This window comes from Plecotus auritus (genome assembly GCF_963455305.1).
Source record: "Plecotus auritus genome assembly, chromosome: 7".
Lineage (NCBI taxonomy): Eukaryota > Metazoa > Chordata > Mammalia > Chiroptera > Vespertilionidae > Plecotus > Plecotus auritus.
Genome location: NC_137774.1, coordinates 167,046,207 through 167,066,688, shown reverse-complemented (window position 1 = coordinate 167,066,688; position 20,482 = coordinate 167,046,207). Strand labels below are relative to the sequence as shown.

Genomic DNA, 20,482 nt, shown 5'->3' with positions numbered 1-20,482 from the left:
TCTAGAAACTAGGGGTGCAGGAGAAAAGCTCTGGCCAGAAGAGAGAAGAAGACCTAATTTCTTTGCTCGGTCATGTGACCACGAAATGACCAGGCTACTTACATAGCTTTTCTAGCCTCTTGTTACTTTGACTGCTATATGAGTAGCTGCTAATTTATAATATCTCTGTATAGCTTTACAGTACTATGACTCTAGCTTGTTTTAGTTCATTTTAACTAAACACATTTTTAGAAAGTATTTAAAAATATCAATAGGTACTTTTAAAAATGATTTAGAATTGCACTAAATAAATATGCATGCAAATTATGCTGTCTTCCCTGACAGTCTATTGGGAGAAGTAAAGGTCAGAAGGACAGTATTATACTCTCAGTCCGATTCATGTTCTGTGAGAATGAAATATACTGACGCCCTATATTCTCCCAGGACACATGATCGGAACCTATTTTCAGTCCCTGGCTCTTCACACTCATCGTTTAAAAATAGATCAGTTCTGAACTTTGGAGACAGGCTCAGGAGGGCATTAACCTCTCTCTCCACTGTTAAGTTTGCCGTTTTGCTCTACTCAAATCAGTGTAAATCTGATCGTGCTAAAAATAGACTTTTACTTTGTACAAATCCCAACAGGTTCCCATGAGCAGCCCTGTGGAGTTCACTGAATCGGTCCAATTGGTTTTTACTTTTAACTGTACTGCCTGCTTTCATTAAAGCATTCATAGTCTCATTAGCCTAACGTTTCAATGCCAAATTGTTGTTTTTTTATAATATATTTTTATTGATTTCAGAGAGGAAGGGAGAGGGAGAGAGAGATAGAAACATCAATGATGAGAGAGAATTATTGATCAGCTGCCTCCTGCACACCCCCTACTGGGGATCAAGCCCACAACCCAGGTATATGCCCTTGACCGGAATCAAACCTGCAACCCTTCAGTCCGCAGGCCCATGCTCTATCCACTGAGCCAAGCCGGCTAGGGCTCAATTCCAAGTTTTAACGCTAAGACATTGCCTCCTGAAAGCCAGCTGCTGAAATGAAGGGAGAGCTTAGAAGCAGATTGTTTGAATAAATTCTAGCAGAAATGAGACAGGACAAGGCTGGACTTGGTGTCCCTCCTGGGTGGGCCTGACACCCTCTGAGGGACCTTAGCACAGCACTGACAACACGGTTATGGATGCTCATTTAGATCTCTGTCTCTCAGTAGGGTGTAGCGGCCATGCGGACTGGGGCTATACCCTGTTCTTCATGGAATCATAGCAAAACCAAAAACTACATTTACCTGTATTTACTTTGTGCCAAGCACTCTTCTAATTTTTATATATTTTTCCTCATTTAATCTTTATAACAATGCCAAGAGAGTTATCATCATCATTCACATTTGCAGAAGAGGTAAATGAGATGCATGTAAGTTATGAAATAGTCCAAAGTCGTATATAGAGTAAGTTGTGGACTCAGCGCCATGCTCTCAGCCTCTCCCTAGTAGGTTCCATTCATTATTTATTATATAACTGAAGTATATGTATAGCTATTGATGGCACTGAGAATATCACAAAAGGGATTTAAACCATCCAAAACATAAACCTTTGACTACTTCTGCGCAGCCAGGGGAAAAGAGGAGTATATTATAAATGGATGGAGGAGAAGGGGGAGGGCTCTCCAGGGAAACCAAGGTCAGGTAATCCAATCCAATATCAGCCCATCCTTCCAGGTGGCCCTGGAGTCCAGTTTTGCAGACTCCGAATTCTGACTAGCACAGACACAGAGCAACTCAACAGTGAAGATTCCAGAGTCTAGATAATACATCACAAAGTGAGAGCTGTAATTTAAAATGCCAAGTTTCTGGTATTATCTTAAGAATTTTTCTCAGAAAATTATAGTTATTCCTCTACTTTCTGGCCCATGTATTTTAGTGCACAGTGGAATGAGGGCCCTTTTTTTTTTAAGATGACATCACAGTCACCTTCCGGAATGCTGCCGATCCTCCTGGAGCGGGTGTGCCAGTCAGTCGCATACTCTCGCCCCAAGATCAGCACACAAATGTACCTGCTGCTCAGAATCCTCTCCACCATCAGTGGCTCACCACTCAGGTATGGATGGTGAAACCAGGAACATTTGTTTTATGAGCCACTGACAATATTCTAGTCAGACGGGCATAGCAATATAAGGAAAAAAAACACATTTTCTATTGGGTTATAAAGATTGGACCGAGTATTTACACACCTCCTACAATGGTGCTCTACTGAAGTAGCCCTCACACCCCACGCTGACTCTGCAATAAATCCCTAATGCATAAAACTAGAGGAAGTTCAAAAGAAAATACAAACAACCACATGCAAAATAGGACCTTCTGGCCTACAGTGCCCACATCAAACAAAATCACAGAGGACTCTACAGATGCCAGCATCTGTTTGTTAGATGTCAGAAACAGCACTGCCCATAGCATAATCTGAAGTGATACCGAGACAGTTTTATGCACAGTACTGCATAGCTGTGGGTGTCACTTTCTTAGCCATCTAGCACCATATTTGCTCTCTCCAAGCTCTAACAGTCAATGATTCTTTGAGATGAATTACCAAGTGTGAGATCCTTATTTAATTTGTCTTTGTTTATTTATTCAGCACGTATTTATTAAACAAGTACTATCTAGGGACTGGGATTATGGTGGCAGTTAAGAAAAAGTCCTTGCTTTCTGGGGTCCAGAGTTCATGTAACAGAATGAACAATTAAGAAATAATGATAAAGGGACCACAAGACAATAGAGCGATGTGTACACAAGAAAAAGGCTGATGTGATGAGAATGATGCGGAGAACTAGTTTAGATGACCTTCTCAGGGAAGGCCTCTATAAGGAGGTGACATTTGTGTTGATATTTGAGCATTAAGAATGAGCCAGGTTGAGGGCATTTCAGCAATTTGTCTCCACCGTAAGAATAAGGTAAAGCATCTAGTTTGTGCCACAGAAATGGAAATAGGAGAATGCTTTCAATAAAGCAGTGCTTTTGAGATATCTACTACCTGAGTTCATTTGCAAATGCATGATACAAGACTTTTGCAAGGCTTTATAAGGTCACACACATTCATAACTTTTCCTGCCATTTTATACACTCAAAATTTTTTCATACTTAAAAGTCTTCAAACACATTGAAAAGAAAGGCTTGGGTATAAAACATAATGTGAACTTAATTGATTATAAATATGGAATGACATTCCTATTCCTAAACATTGCATTTTAGCTTCTCTATTTTTAAGCAATAGGCTTTTTTGTGTAAGTTTTGGAGAGTCTGAAGGTAGGACTTTACCTTCACTTTTATACATTCCTGAGTATTCAGGCTGTATTAGCAAAAATCACTGCTCTTAAGTATGCATTAGAATATGAAATTATGTTAAATACTTTCATCAAAATGAGCCTTCCAGAAAATAAAGCATTTTAAGTTAAAAGTCTTATTACAAATATGATGGTTGTTGACTCAAAATTGTATGGACACGATCAGCAATTGTACATGGTGTGTGTATGTGTATACCAAGCACATCATATATTTTTACCTTCTGTCACAGGACATATATCAAAGAATCCAACTCTCCCTTTCTGAGTGTCCTAGTTTCACTAATCTGACATTTGACATATCAATCATTCAATGTCTTCTATGTGCCAGGTACCTTCTGACACTAGAGGCACAATAGTGACCAAGATACACCTTTGCATAAGTTTGTGCCTCATCTTCCAATTGGAATGCAGCTTTTGGAAGGTGGAATACTGTATTTTAGCATTTTCCAAATATGTCTCATGATCTGTCACTATGAGTTGAATGTACTAGTAGCTGGTACATAATACTCCAATGTGATAGGGAGCAAGATATATCCCTCATTGTTCTTACTGAACTTTTCTTCAGAAAACATGTCTGGCTTGTTTAGATTCAAAGTACTTGAATAATGACTTCTATGTCTCTGAGGATGCCTTTCCCTACTTTCCTGTCTTGCTCATCCTGCTTCCTTGCTAATGAATTCTTAATTCAGTATAACATTAAATTTAGGCTTTTGTGTGAGTCCAATGCCAGAAGAGCAAAGGCTGAAGAGCAAATAAACAATTGGAGAACACTGTTTTCACCTTTTTAAGGTGTTAAGTGTGTGAGCATTTCATGCTTCCACTTCTAGGATCTCTATTTTATTAAGTAGCCTTGATTCTCACCCTGTTTTTCATTCTTAATTCTATTAAAGATCATTCACTCAGTACATATTTAATGAGTTCCTAGTATATAGTGGTCACTAGAGAGACAAAGATATTAAGACACGGTCTCTGCACTCAAGAAGCTCATAGTTTGCCCTAGACAGTGTGGCTCAGTATGGTCATCCCATGCACCTAAGATCATGGGTTCGATTCCTGGGGAGGGCACATAACCAGGTTTCAGGTTTGATCCCAGCATGAGGTGCATAGGGGAGGCAACCAATCAATGTTTCTCTCTCACATTGATGTTTCTCTTTCTCACTCTCTCTCCCCCTCCCTTCCTCTCTCTCTCTCTCCCCCTAAAATCAAGGAAAGCATGTCCTTGGGTGAGGATTAAAAAAAAATAAATAACAAGTAGGAGCTCATAGTTTGAAAAGAGACAAACTGACAAATAATAAGTGTAGTGACAGAGAAGGAGTAGTCAGGGAGAATTTAGGAAGAATGTTGTGCCTGAAAGAGTGTTTAATGAAAAGAAGAAGGTAAACTGAGCAGAAGGAATTGAAGATAGAGAGGGTAGCATGAAGCAAGGCAAAGGGGCAATCAATAGCATTCCCCTCTACCCCTCCCCCAAATTGTCAACAATTCTCAGCTGATGAAGCAAGAATGTAAAGAAATGAAGATGGAGTCAGGCCATGGAGCACCTTATGTGCCATGTCAAGAAGTTGGACTTTTCTTGCAGTGGATAGAAGGTCATGATCATGTTCTAAGAACAGAGCAACATCGTTAAACTTGAGTTTTACATCAGTCTATAGTAGCCTTACTTTTTTCCGCTGAGATGAAAGCCAGGGAGAAAAGTTGAGAGTGCACTTCAGCAGTTGAAGTAAAAGATGCTGAGACCCTGAACTATGACATTTGAAAATACAAGGAAAACAATTCATCACCACTTAATGATGGAACAGTTGCAGGAAATGAGGAAATGGAAGCTATGCCTGTGGATGGCATTATGAGGGAAAATGGAAGTGGAATATTTTCTACTGAAGATCAGAATAAATGAAAGCGTGGCAAGAGCAGGTAGTTAGTAAAACACATGATTAGGAACATTTTCTTGTTATCCTGATTTTACATTACATTGAGAATTTGTAGCACAGAGGAATGCTTTGCATTTAAGCATTCGAGTTCTTAGGGTCCATTTTATGCTCACTTTTTCTATCGTCTTTCTGTATTTCCTCCATAACATTTGATTCTGGAATCCTTACTTGTCTCTGCTCATTTAAAATAAATCCTTAGTTTTATTGTAGCCTCCTGTGTTTTGATCTGTCTTCATCCCTGATACTGTCACTGGGATTACCTGTATCTCCCTGCTATGGCCTGACCCACCCTCCAGGCTCAGAGAACCCAACCTGCTTCCAATGTTGTAAGATTCTGCTCCTTAGTGAAGGGGATTTGGATTTACAAATTCTGAAATCCAACCAAGAGAGAAAGCTAAGCATGTAGAGAGATTTAAAAACAAACAAATAATATCTTACTTTTTTTAAATATAAAAAGAATTTTGTTTCCCAATGCAAAAAGATTTACACATTCCTATTTAATTGAGAATACAAGCTAATCATTAGCATAGCAGATATCCTGCACAGAAGGGCTAGGATGCGAGCTTAAGGGGCTTTATGTGATTTGATTTGGAATGGAAAGACAAAGTTTCAGAGCAGAGAAATGACCGGCTTGTAACCATAAAGGAAGATTAATCTGGCACTGGTGAAATTTTCAGTGGTAGAGAAAACTGACTAAAGGATGGAAGGCAACTAGCTATGGTGCAGCTACTCCCTCTGAGAGCAACACAGTTAGGGTGATGGTATTGGGAAAGGAGACAAGGGTCTGGGCATAAGATGTTTACCACAGTTAATTGATAGCATTTGATGATTGAATGTGAAGAGCGGAAAAAATTTCAAAGAAAGGACCAAAGTTTTATATTCCATATGAACATGAAAAAATGACTAAAACATTTATAGAGATTTCAAAAGATAAATGTCTCAGCATTGAATGATTACATTACTTTATGAAATAGCTTATCATACATATGAGGCTGGGTGATATTATGTAGCTTTTAAGAAACGAGATTATGGCAAGAAATTGGAGCTCAAATTTACAGAATGGAAGTGTGAGGTCAAATAAATAGAAGAGAGTAAATTCAGAAAGGCAGAATGTCAAGTCAATGGCTCAGTAATGATTCAGTGCTTAAGTTGCCCCTCCACCCAAAAAAAAACCCACACAACTCAGATGTGTATTTTGTTAACAGTTTAAATGTTACCAACAAGGACTCAAAAGCAAAGGCCTTGATTAACAGGCCATTGATAACTTTCAAGGGAACAGTTTTGGTAAAGATGTGATCAAATCACAATGCAAGGATTATATTGGGAATCTTTTGACAAGGTTGGTAGTAAAAGAAAGAAAATAGAGCAAAGAATTGTAAGAAATATGAACATTAAAGAAAATATTCTTTCAGTCCAGGGGTGACCTGAACATTCTAGTAGGCAGAGGGGAGATTTCTGGGGAAGGATGGAAAGAAGACGCAAAGCAAAGAAGTGTTGTAATGAGGTTATAAGAAATTACTTGCAACAGGTGAGGTGAGTCTGTGAGTGAATCTAGGGGATGAACAGGAAAAATAAACATGGAAAAAGAGTGGAAATCAGAAAAAGAAACAGTATGTAATAATGATATAAGAGGGTGGAAGATTGGGAAGATGTGGACAATCAGGACACATGAAGGAATTTTCATAACGGGGGATACAGAAATAAACAGTTCTGAGAATCATAATTAAAACAATTTACAGTATTTACTTTAAATATATTTTTATTGATTTCAGAGAGGAAGGAAGAGGAAGAGAGATATAGAAACAATGAAAAGAGACAATCATTAATAGGCTGCCTCCTGCATGCCTCACAGTGGGGATTGAGCCCAAAATCTGGGCATGTACCCTGACCAGGAATCAAACCGTGACCTCCTGGTTCATAGGTTGATGTTCAACCACTGAGCCACGCTGCCTGGGAAATTTCCAGTATTTCTTTTTAACAATGAAAAACATGTGTATGGAAAAAATAATAAAGAATAAGGGCAAAAAAATGATGTCTTATCATTTAATTCTAATATTTCTTTTGAGCAATGTGATAGCATGGACCTCAAGATTTCCCGTGAACAGAGAAAGCAGACAATGACCACTAGAAACCAGGACTAGAAACCTTACCTCTCTCAGAGGATCATTGAGTTCATTGAGGATATTTTCCTCATCAAAGATCTTGCCTTGGTATCTGTGTTCATAGTAATCATGAATCTTCTGACGCATATCAGCTGGCAACTTATGGAATGACATGTATTGTTCCACTTGCTTATACTGTAAGGAAAGGAAAAAAGAAAATGAAAAACCATTGTTAGGCTGAATGAGAAATCGTCATGTTACTCTGCTATATTCAATAACACCTGAATAACAATAACAAAAAGAAATAATTCTTTAAGGGCAAGGAACTCATGTATTAGGTTTTAATGTCACTATTCTGTGTCACATATTGTAGAAGGTATTTATTTAGGTAAATCTTTCCTGTAATAACCTGAGATGTTATAGAGAGAAGGCACAAAAGGATTTCAGAGTGAGTTTAAGGTTGTAGCCCCAGAAAAGCCAGTGATGGGGTAAAAATAAAATTTTTACTCTCTCTCTCTCTCTCTCTCTCTCTCTCTCTCTCTCTTTCTGTTTCTCTCTCTCTCACACACACACGCACATTGTTTTTTTTTAAATTTCATTTTTAGCTGAGTTCCAAAAGAAGTATGAAGTTACTCTTTGAGTCTTAATTTGGAGAAAGAATCTGGTAACTTTGGACAATACAAAAAGTTTTATCTTAGACCTTACAGGGAAAGAGCAGACCTAATTCAATTTCGAACATCCAGGCAGAGAGCTTGGCAGCTGTTAGCAAGTCAAGAAACAGATGCCTTGCAAAGTAAGAGAATGTGTCCTGCTTCAATTTAGGACCCAGGAGAACATGAGGGTGAGATCGATCCATGTAATTTCATAGCAGGAAGTTAGCTCAGACAGTTAAGTTCATTTAACCAAGAAGTTCTTAAACTTGGGTATTTATAAACTTAGGTGGGGTTGTTGTTCTTTGGGAATGCAGATTTTTAGGCTTAATTCTGAGATGATTCCCTTGATGTACAGGCCCCAGTGAATTTACACACATGCCCACATACACACACAGTCACTATTTTTTTTAAACATCCCTGCTAGTTAAACAGGACATGGTAGCACCAATGTTACCTGGGAGCTTATTAGAAGGGAATTTCAGGCTTCACCCCAGATCTATGAAATCAGCATCTACATCTTAGAAGGACCCCAGATGACTCATCACTTTTACATTTGAAAAATGGTTTTAATGTTTCAAAAACAGGTAGTTATGATGCTATACCTTGAAAAAATGAGTTAAAGCTCTCAAAATTAGTTTCATTGTACAGAAATAAAATTGATAATAAAAATAAAATAGTAAGTAATAAAACCAGATAAAGATACTGGAATATTGTTCTCCCCTTAAACAAAACACATTTGATGTATTATCATGGAAAGTTTTTTCTCAGATCTTGCAGAGTTCAGTCTAGAAAATCTAGGTCTTCTGCCTCCTTGTTTGCACTTCTTGTGATTATAATTGTAATTGATAACAGACACAGCTAATGAATAACAGCAATTGAATTCCTTCAATTTTCCCACATACTTCCCCTATATATAAAGTTCATATTGTTTGGATGTTCCCTTTGAGAGATTAGTATCGTCTAATGAAATACAATTTTGTCATGAGAATTCCTTTATTTGGTCACCAGATTATCCCCTTGAAGTATTAAAGCCCACAAATGAATATATATATGAAGCAACTAGATTACGATTTAAGCATTTTGAATTTTAGGCACCGATGCTATAACAGCCATTGTGTATAAATGGCTTCTAGTATGTACCTGAGAAGTACAGGGTTAATATTTCCCAAAGAGCTCACAATCCATATTCCTGCCTAATCTCTGTATGCTAGCTCACTTCTGGAAACCTGGATTCGATCTCTGGGCCCTCACCAGCTGGTCCATAGGAAAGCAACTCCCATGGCCTTCTCTACGGACCGCTCTGGAGGGTGAAGCTGATTTGCAGCTGGTCTGGAAATGCTCTACCTTTATTTCTGGAGACATTTCTATGCCTACCTTTTACTCTTAGACAAAAAGGGGGCAGTGGAATATGTGATGGACTTTTCAGGGTCTAAAATGCCACTGGAGACCCCCACGGTTAACTTCTGCATTAATGACTTACAACTACCTTACTTGATTTTGATACCATTGTAACTAACCTAGTTATTAATAACAGGAAAAGAGCAAAGGGAAGACCAGATATTATAGACATATCATTTGGGCAGTTTCGCCAGGAAGCTAAAGCTTTACTCTCCGCAGGGAGCCACCGGTTTATTCCCTGCAGATCGCTGGGGCAAGGGACTGAAGAAGGAAGAGAACAGACACATGCCCAGTGGAGCTGGGGTGGCATTGGGAAGGTATTTGCTTGTCAGTCACACCTGGGAACAGGTCATTGGCCAGAATGGGCGTGGCCATGGCAGGGCAATCCATCACACATTGGAATTCGTGGAGTGTAACACTTGACTCCTACCTTGTGGGACTCTATCGCTCCTCTTCCTGACACTGGCCTACATGACCCATGATCATGTTGACCCCCCACACACTGAACTAATGGGCTGTAACTAGCCTGATGCTGCACTGGACCTGGCTGCAACATGGAATGGAAACTCTGGACACTGGCTTTGCTTTTAGCTCTACTGAACCCCCAGCTATACTTCTACGACTGGAATGGGACTTTGGAAACCCAGAGGTGTAATTCCACAAATAAAAACCACTCATCCTCCCATGCAAGTCTCAGAAAATTCTTTTCCTCCGGATATCATAAGGACTCCGCACTCAGCATCCAGTGGGGAAGAGGACACCCAATTTCCCTGATAACAGTTTAACTAGTCTGGCTCAACTAGATCAAAAGCTATGGGAGCTTTGTGGGTGAGCGCTCCCCAAACCAAGGCTCCCTGAACAGATCCTGATGGAAGAAACCAGAGACAGCTCACCCCAGGTGCTCACCCATGGGGAGCTCACTCTGGGAAAGGCATTGGCTTCTGATGCTTATTTGTGTCTCTTTCTCTGCTGTGTGGTCCCTTTGCCTTTAAACAAAAGCCTCCTATGAGCAAGTCTGGCATCTGATGAGTCCTGTCAAACACCCGGACTTGGGAAAATAAAACAGCTTCAGACAATAGGACCACTAAAGCTTGGACACTGACTACAGTGATGAAAGTCCTTTCCATTCTGGCCAAATAAAGAATTCACTACCAGCCGGTGTCCAGCAGTCTCTGCTTACCCTTCTCAACAAGCTTCCTGCCCAAACAATGCTTGGAGTGGTGAGAATTTTCAACCTTAGAACACTGAGCTCTAGATTTCTCAATTCTTTGTACGCATCTTAGGGGTATAAGAGGCAGTGTTAACATTTAACCATGCGGTATTCATTTGGAGGAAATCTGCATCTATGTGCAAAGGCCTAGTCATCTAGAGGAAAAATTAGCTGCTCCATGTCTGTCTCTGGAATTGGAAAACGAATCCTTGATTAGCTGCATACAAATATCACATGTGAAACTTATTTTATTTTTAAGGCAAGTTGGCGTTGGTTGAAATCCAGTTCTTTTCCTTACAAAATTCATTTCATCCCTTTAGGCTTCAGCGTCCTAATCTGCAGCAAAAGGGTGTTAGGCCAAATGGTCTACCTTGTTCCTTCAGAAAAAAATTTCTACAGGTATTTCTTGTCATTTATTCATACTGAGCCAAGTTTGATTTCTGAGCCTATACTATGCATTTTAACCATTCACTGACATGGGAATTATTGATCTAACAAATGTTAATTGATTGCTGTGTGCTAATGGTTCTCAAGGGGGCAGTTGTCAAATACCAGTACCACCTGGGACATTAGAAAGGCACATTTGTATTCTCCACTTGGACCTACTGAATTAGAATTGCAAACGCTCAGCAGTTTGTGTTTTAACATACTCTCAATTCACTAAAATACCAGAACCACTTCGGTATGCCAAGTCCTGTGCTATCTTAGCACATAAGGAAACGCTGGGAGTGAGAGGAAAGAAATTCAGTTTTGACAAGTTAAGGTTAAGATGCCCACGGCCCATCCTAATGCATGTCTATGGGACAGGTACTCAGGACAGAAAATACACATAGTTGATGACTCAGGCGTCACTAAGGAAGGAGGGGTCAAACAAGGAGAGAAAAGACAAAAAGTAGAACCTACATTTTAAAAGCAGTGGAGTCATGGAGATTGATCAAGGTAAGGGAACTGACATTTGCCAGCAAGATGTGCAAGCAGAACCCAATAAAAATGATTAGCAGAACTCAAAGAAAGACAAAGTATTGAGGAATGCTCCAAAGGAATATGCCCTAAGTAAAGGGGTATTGGACATTGTCCAGTGAATTTGGAAATGAGGTAGTAATCCTCCTCAGAACTAACAGAATAGTCTTTTGATACCCAAATATCATTGTATACACTGAAGATGACTAGAAGAAAGGAATCACAAGTTATACTTTTAATTTTATTACAAGAACAAATGACATAATAATAAAAATTAGTAAGTTAAGTCAAATGGAGCTCTTAGTTTATGATTCTAACTCTAGTCTTCAAATCTATAAAACATTGCATAGAAGTAGTTAACTTTTTACTGAAGTCTGTCTCTCAGAATGCACGGAATTACTGTACAACAATGTGCTTTCTGGAATCTCAGGAGATTTTTTACAATGTAGCCCATGCTGACAGCAAACAACCTGTGGGATGTCTCTGTGTAACTTGAGATGGCAACAATAATTGTCATTGCATCACTTTTTAAAGTTTTTATATAGGGAGACTCTAAATGATTCTAGAAACAATGATTACAGGTCATTGCCACCAATAAGCCTCCTTGGCAGAGAGCAGCCAATATTTGGGAGATGACAGTGAATGCTCCCAGGTAACCCAAGACTGGGCTACTTCTTTCTTTTTATTATTTAGCTTGCCGTGAAAATGACCAGATTCCAAAACATTTTCCAAAAGTCAGGGTAGCTCTATTTAAGACTTAACTAAGCAAGTAATTGAAAAAACAAAAATAATGACAGGTCAGTGTACTTAAGAATTAGAAGAAAATACTTAATTACCAAGTAAATAAATTATTCCTATAAAACACTCTTAGAAAGTTAGTTTTAGTAATCTACGTATATAAAAGCCTAAGTGACCAAACGATTGACCGACCTGTCACTATGATGCACACTGACCACCAGGGGGCAGACGCTCAATGCAGGAGCTGCCCCCCTGGTAGTCAGTGTGCTCCCACAGGCAACCTTCTGTGCTGGACAACCACCCACGGTCCCTCCCCCCGGCCATCTGGCCCTGATCGGTCATGATTGGGACTGGGTAAGACAGCCCCTATGGGCCCCAATCACCAGCCAGGCTGAGGGACCCCACCCATGCACAAATTCGTGCACCAGGCCTCTGGTTTTAGAATAAAAGTCAAGGATATAGATGATTGCTAGAAATTGAAACATTCATCCTATCTAATAAAAGAGTAATATGCAGATTGACCATCACTCCAACACACAAGATGGCTGCCCCCATGTGGTCAAAGATGGCTGCCCCCATGTGGACACAAGATGGCCACCACAAGATGGCCAGCAGGGGAGGGCAGTTGGGAGGGACCAGGCCTGCAAGGGAGGGCAGTTGTGGGCAATCAGGCCAGCAGGGGAGGGCAGTTGGGAGGGACCAGGCCTGCAAGGGAGGACAGTTGGGGGTGACCATGCCTGCAGGGGAGGGCAGTTAGGGGTGACCAGGCTGGCAGAGGAGGGAAGTTGGGGGCAAACAGGCTGGCAGCGGAGCAGTTAAACATCAATCAGGCTGGCAGGGGAGTGGTTAGGGGGTGATCAGGCTAGCAGGCAGAAGTGGTTAGGGGAAATCAGGAAGGCAGGCAGGCAAGCAGTTGGGAGCCAGCAGTCCTGGATTGTGAGAGGAATGTCTGACTGCCCGTTTAAGCCTGATCCTACCGGGATCGGGCCTAAATGGGCAGCGGACATCCCTTGAGGGGTCCCAGATTGGAGAGGGTGCAGGCTGGGCTGAGGGATACGCTCCCCCACCCCGTGCACAAATTTCGTGCACCGAGCCTCTAGTTATCATTATAATAGAGTTTAAATCTGTGCTTGAGTATTTTAAAATCTTTTAGAGTGTTTTACTGCTCTAAATGGCTTTTGTATTATTGCATGTTTTCCAAGTGTGTGTGTGTGTGTGTGTATGAAAGTTATTGTCATTGTTAATTACAGATTTACAGATTGATACACTGTGGTAACCTAATCACACTCTCATTTGCCAATAGGATCATTTAAAACATAATATGCTATCTAAACACTTTTTTTAAAATTAAATTTATTGGAGTGACATTGGTTAATAGGATCATATAGGTTTCAAGACACTACCTCATACATGTTAGAATGACTATTATCAACAAGACAGGTAATGACAAGTGCTGGAGAGGTTGTGGAGAAAATAGAAGCCTCATTCACTGCTGGCAGGAATGTAGAATGGTACAGCCACTGTGGAAAACAGTATGGAGGTTCCTCTAAACACTCTTATTTAACACCCCAACAATTTCTTTCACTCACAGATGATGATCTTATCTAAAATTTTAAAAAGAAGTAGAAGCTTTCCAACAAGAACATCTATTACCTCATTTAGAAAGATACCTGTTTTTTCTTCTTGCTCTTATAACTATGTAAAAAGTGTCTTTTCTCTCATTTGAAGTTAATCTTTCAACTATGTTAAAAGATTAGCCCTCCTCAGGAACATTACCCTGTGTGCTATGGTATCTATCTTACAACTTCATCTTTCTCTGTACGTATTGGTTCTAGCCAAATAGCTTTCAAATATACTTGCCTTTCATTTCAAAGAATAACAACAACAATAATAATAAGTAATCCTTGGATATTACAAACTATTTTCCAGGCACCGAACTAAACAGTTTACTCATATTTGCTCATTTAATCCTCATAACAACCTTATAAGATTGTACCATTATCTTCACTTTACAGATGATGAAGCTGAGGCACAGAGGGTTTAAATAACTTGTGTAAAGTCACACAGCTAATCAGAGTTGAAGTGAGGATTTGAGCCTAGGCCATCTGGATTCAGATTCTGTTCTTATTCATTACCTGATATTCCTGTCTTCAAAAAAAAAAAAAAGGGGGGATCTCAATTGAGGATAAGTAACCCTCAATCTACCACCCAATTTTTTTCCTTCCCCTTTCTCAACCAATTTCTTAAAAAAGTGGTCTATACTCATTATCTCACTGTCTATCCCGCTTAGAACTTTAAACACAGAATCATAGCTTCCATTCCTTCTACTCCACTAATACCCTTACATTTAAATGGTTTCCCAATGATTACCATGATAATTAGATGCTTTGTAAAGATACCCTTATTTGGTATGAACAGCAATGGACACCAGTAGCTGACCCTGCTGATGCCCCATGTAAACCCCTGTCCTTGCCAGGTGGCCACCTCTAACTTCAACTATACCTATCCTGGATAGTCCATCTCAGGGTTTCTGCCTGAGAACTTCCTGGGAAATTTAGAAAACTTGCTCAGCTTAAGGTAGAGTTTCATGGAAGTTTGGGAATGGGGGAAATGTAGGTAATACTACCGAGAGTAACATTCAATCAATGAGAAATTGGAGTCTCCAGATTTATGTCATAGCCTCCCCTCCTTCAGGTGCATTCTGCATTGTTCCTCAAGGGCATCAGTGGGACCAAGTCCACTGTCCATGTTGGAGAACAACTCAATCAAATATACTTCATTGGCTTTATCCAAGTCTTACTCTTTGTGCTCCCCATTCTGCTTCATGGAGTATTCTGCTTCTTGGAATTATTCCCCAGTAAATTACCTGCGCCAAATCCTTTTCTCGGGCTCTTTTCGGAGAACCTAAATTAAGACAACATTATTATTGATCCCTTCCTTCAGAAGGCATCTTAGCCCCTGGCTTCTATCTTCTTGCTTCCTCTTTCCTCTCTGGCTGCTTTTTGTAGTCTTATTTGTTGACGTCTCTTTATATGTTGGTGTTTCAAAGGCCTATCCTTACAGACTTTTAAAAATATTTGATCTCACATATTTTCCTTGAGTAAGCCTTCCCTCACCTGACTTTAGTTACTATCATATACTACTGATTTCCAACCAATTACCCCAGCAGAGAACTAACTCCTGATCTCCAGACTCATCTGTCCATCTTCTACTTGAGCATCCACCTTTAAAACATGTCTCAAAGCACATCAAACACAACATGCCCCCAACTGAGGTCATCTCCTTTCTCCCCCACACCTTCTCTGTCCAACCAACAGCCTAAGCTGTACATCTGGTTTAGAGGATAACCATCTCTCTGTTTCCAATATATTTTACCTTTATTCTCCATACATTAACCACATTGCCACTTTCTCTGAGTATTTTCCCCTACCACCTGGCTTGATTCAAACTTTAATGAACATTCAGATAACATGGGGATCTCACTAACATGAAGATCCCTATTCAGGATGGGTGATGCTGGAACTGAGACGTGGCATTTCTAACAATATCCTAGATGATGCTTATGCCAGTTATCAGAAACTCACAGTAGAGAGGTCTCAACTAGATTAGGTGGGCCATTTACCAGGTAGTGTCCCTTCACACTAAGCCTACACCCTGGCTCTTTCCCACTATCATAATTGCTTATTAAGTTTTCTATATTCTCCACTAGACCACAAGCACCTTGAATTGTATTTTCACTGATGTATCTCTATTTTCTAATACAGTGACTCACATATAGTAGCTGTTCAATATTTGCTGGATTAGTTATATATGTTCTAAAACATTCTTTTTTGTAAACTATATTGTTTAGTCTTGATTGGGAATCAGATTTAAATTACATTTTGAAGTACTACCAACATGACATCAGACAGTTTTGTGTGATAAGGCCAAATATATGTAAAACATTTAAATTCCTTACTTCTTTTTTTAAAAAAATCTAATTATTCATTAGAAAGAAAACTCAAACACCTATTAATTGTGACAAAATGTTTATCCCCCTCCTCCTCAGGAGTATAATATGCCTTATTTGAAGTAGTTTAAAGATCTATAACTTAGTTCAATGACTTTACTTTAAATGATTTGTCATTTAATTTTTAAAAATTAGATGCTGAAGGACAAAGTGTTTCCTAAACTATGAAGTCTGCTAGTCATAAATCTAGAGGTAATATTTCACACCAAGGTTAAATTGTATAGGCTTACCCATGAGTACAGCTTTTATACTAATAATTTGGGTTAGTGTAATTAAAATGGTATACATTTTTAAAAAATTGTGTGCTTTCAATTTTGTCACATTATATCCTGTGTGTGTGTGTGTGTGTGTGTGTGTGTAAAATTATTCAATGAAAAGATGGTAGTTTAGTTTTTAATTGTACATTGGAAAGATATATTCACTCTCTGTACTAGAACTGAACATTTCTTTTACCAATACCCTTAACCATTTAAAAATGTCTTTATTGATTTCAGAGGGAGGAAGGGAGAGGGAGAGAGGGATAGATACTTCAATGATAAGGAAGAATCACTGATCTGCTGCCTCCTGCATAACTCCTACTGGGGATTGAGCCTGCAATCTGGGCATGTGCCCTGACCTGGAATCGAACTATGACATCTTGGTTTATGGGTTGAAACTCAACCACTGAGCCCCACCAGCTGGGCCTCAACCAATTATTTAAGCTTTCAGTGATGGGTGATCAGTTATTTACATAAGCCCCTGTATAATTATGTGCATTAAAAAGATTAATACTTTGAAACTAAGGATGTCATTAAAAATAACATGGACAGTCTTCATTATTTTTGGTCAAAATATTTCTTAGCATTAGTAACAGCTTGATTTGCTTTTGAAAGTCTCTTGTTTTTTAATATAACTGTTTCTATTTCATTGTCCATGGCTTTCCAAATTTAAAGCAACTGCATATCTGAGGATAAACAATAATAACTAAGAGTAAATATCATCTGGAGAATAATTAAAAGATGACAATGAATTAAAGAATGACTCATCACCATGGAGAAACAACATATCTGATGAAGAAAGAAGCTTTTACAATACTTAAAACGAGTACTCCTCTGTATTAGTTTGTTTTTCAAAAGTGAGTAATTCTAACAAAGACTAATCCCAGGTATACAAATTAAAAGCATGATTTTCGTTAAGAACATAATATATAACAAGATTGAAACAGATGTGATTATAGTACTTATCATGTCTGACATGATGTGCTATTAAGAAGCAATGAAGCAGCACAAATGTATATTAAACACAGCCAGTCAAAACCCACGTTTCAGACCTGAGTATTGATCAGGTGTTAGTCTCACATGGAACAATTTAAAACCCGTGTTAACCCACTGGGGAAGTTACAATATGTACTAACTCTAATAACCTTGGGAAATATCTACCAGAGAGTAAGGGGATGTTAGAAGAAAGCGCTAAGTACTCTGCAGAATGAGAAGAAGCATAGAGGTCTTGGAAGCAAGGTCAAATTTTAACAAAAGGCGAATATTGTCAGTTGATTTAAAAAGAAAACACACACAAACATACATATATATGTTTGTATTTGAAGAATATACCTTTCAACATACAGAAATATGGATTCCTGAATATAAGTGTACAAAGTGGTTTTTAGTGCCAGCATCATAACATCATGATTAATAATACTAGGGAAAAGAGATACTTTCAGAAAACCAGTCATGGAATTTATAGTAAAAGGAAAGGATCTGAACCTTATAAACTTAAACACTATGAAACTGGTAGTCATGGGTTAATATAAAATATGACATTGTAAGTTCCATCATACATTTCCTGGAGTGCTGAGAGAAGACAACACCTTCCAATCTAACTAGGATAAATTCAAAAGTGCCTTGTTAAGGTTAGAACCATTTAGCAAGAGTACAAAACAAGCTTGCAAGAGAAATACCTTAGCAGCAGGTGAGAGCAGCTGTTCACTAAAATATAAGGTACCTTCTGCAAGGCCAGCGGTGTCAGCCAAGATATGAAGATGAGTCAAGACCTATGTGTTATTGGGCAGGGAATGGACGGGCTGTTATTGGCCAAGCAAAGTGAAGAGGTAGATGCAAGAAAGGGACCAATGAGCCGCTGGATACCCACAGCCAAAGCCAGGGAAGCAGAGACAGCAAAGCGAAGGAGTTTTGAATCCTGTTCCACTCTGTCATATGGTAGGTAAGGGGCCAGGGGGTCACATTGCTTCTAATAATCAGCAAGATTTTTTTGTTAATTTATTTTGATAGGACAAGTACAGCTTTTGTTTCACTTGGTAAGTATTTATGGCCTCAAGTTGTAGTTTTTCAAAATAAACTGAGGCTTCAAGATGGTAACACTTTAATGGTTTTCTTTCTTTTCTTTTCTTGTGCTGAATGACCTTAAGGAGGTGCACTTGATCAACAGTCACTGCTACTGGGTATCTTTTTAGCTAGATGGGTAGCCAGCCATTTTCCTACAGTTTAGTTGGGAAGTAGACATTACAATAGAAATGATAAGTGATAGAGGAATTGGAAAAATACTCTAGTGCCCCTCTTCTCTTCATAATCAACAGTCATCGATGGAGAACGTTGTCAGCTTCGAGTTTCCTAGCTTTCAATAATAGTATATATTCACTGAGAAGTCTTAAAAGTATATCTGCAGTCTAGACCTCTTTCAATCAGATTCTTTATGTTCAATTACCCAATTGATATCTCCTCTTGGAGTGTAATAAGGAGCTGACAGTTGACACATCCAAGGCTGAAATCCTCCCCCAAACCTCCTATTACCATAGAATAGCTCATGGCTGCATTATCACATAATGATGACTTTATACCAGTAGCTGAGATTGGAAACATTGCATTGCTTTTGCCATATCTTTTTCTCTTATACACTACTTCTGTTGGTGAATTTTATTCTATGCACATATTTTTAATTTAAAACTTTGTTAAAATTTAATTTACATAGAGTAAAAATTCTCATTTTAAGTGTACATTTTCATGAGCAATCAAGTTTTAGAACATTTCCATCATTACCTGATGTTCCCTCATTCTCTGGATGGTTATCCCACTTCCCCACCACTGATCCCAGGAAACTACTGATCTATTTTGTGTCACTTGCTTTGCCTTTTCTAGAATTGTAAATAAATGGGACAATATCATCTTCAATCTTCGGCATCTGGCATTTTTTCACTTAGCATGATGGCTCCAAGATATACCCATGTTGCATATATCAGTATATATTCTTGTAATGTTTCTACTGCTGAGTAATATTTCTGGATCTTTTATAATATACTAGAGGCCCAATGCACAAAATATATGCAAGAGTAGGCCTTCCTTCTCCCGGCTGCCAGCACTGGCTTCCCTCTGGCACCCAGGACCTGGGCTTCCCTCCAGCCACTGGCAGGCACCGGGACCCGGGCTTCCCTTGCAGCTCTGGCTTCTCCCGGAAGGACATCCAGAAGGACATCCGGTTTAATTAGCATATTATGCTGTTATTATTATAGATTCACCTAGCCATCTCTACTCCTGCAAACTTGGTCCAAGTCATCATCATCTCTTATACGGGTGACTTCAAAGGCCTTCTCACTGGATCTCTCTGCTTCTCCTTTGGACTACTCATAATTTCTTCTCAGCCCAGGAGCCAGTGTTATCCTTCTAGAATGTAAGTCTGCCCATGCCATGCTTTTGTTTAAAACCTTCCAAGTATTCCAGTCTTAGAGGAAACATGTACATCTTTCAATAACCTACAAGGCCACATGTGAGCTTGCTCCCTATACCTTCTCCTACTATCCTGCCTGCTCCCTGAGCTCCCATCTGATTGGTGTCCTTTGCCTGGAAATACAGGAGAATATCAGGAGTATCAGGAAGTACAAGAGTCCCAGAGAAGACAGGGAATAAATACACCACATCTTCCTGCATCCTGTTTCCCTCAGGGGAGATAAATAGAAAGCCTTGTGACATTAAAATAAAATAAATTGTAGAACATAGTGTACCAGTTTAACTTCTAAGTGCATTTTCATATTCAGACAGGTGGCTTTAGTCTATACCACAGAACACTCCAGTGTGTGTTTACATTTCTCTGCATTTCAGTAGCACAAGGTAAAGAAGTGTGAAAGTCAGGGACTTGATCATTCTGGGTCATGAGCGTGACGAGTTTTAATTACAGCGTTAGC

General features: G+C 39.2%; 1 protein-coding gene across 2 annotated transcripts in view; it reads right to left on the bottom strand.

The window, feature by feature from the left end:
• Nucleotides 1–20,482, bottom strand: part of HCN1 (hyperpolarization activated cyclic nucleotide gated potassium channel 1) — a 324,316-nt gene that overhangs the window by 44,600 nt on the left and 259,234 nt on the right. For both annotated transcript variants that reach the window (XM_080682007.1, XM_080682008.1), the window contains exon 5: nt 7,392–7,538. In XM_080682007.1, the coding sequence (XP_080538133.1) occupies nt 7,392–7,538 (147 nt within the window). The remainder of the gene's footprint in view (nt 1–7,391; nt 7,539–20,482) is intronic.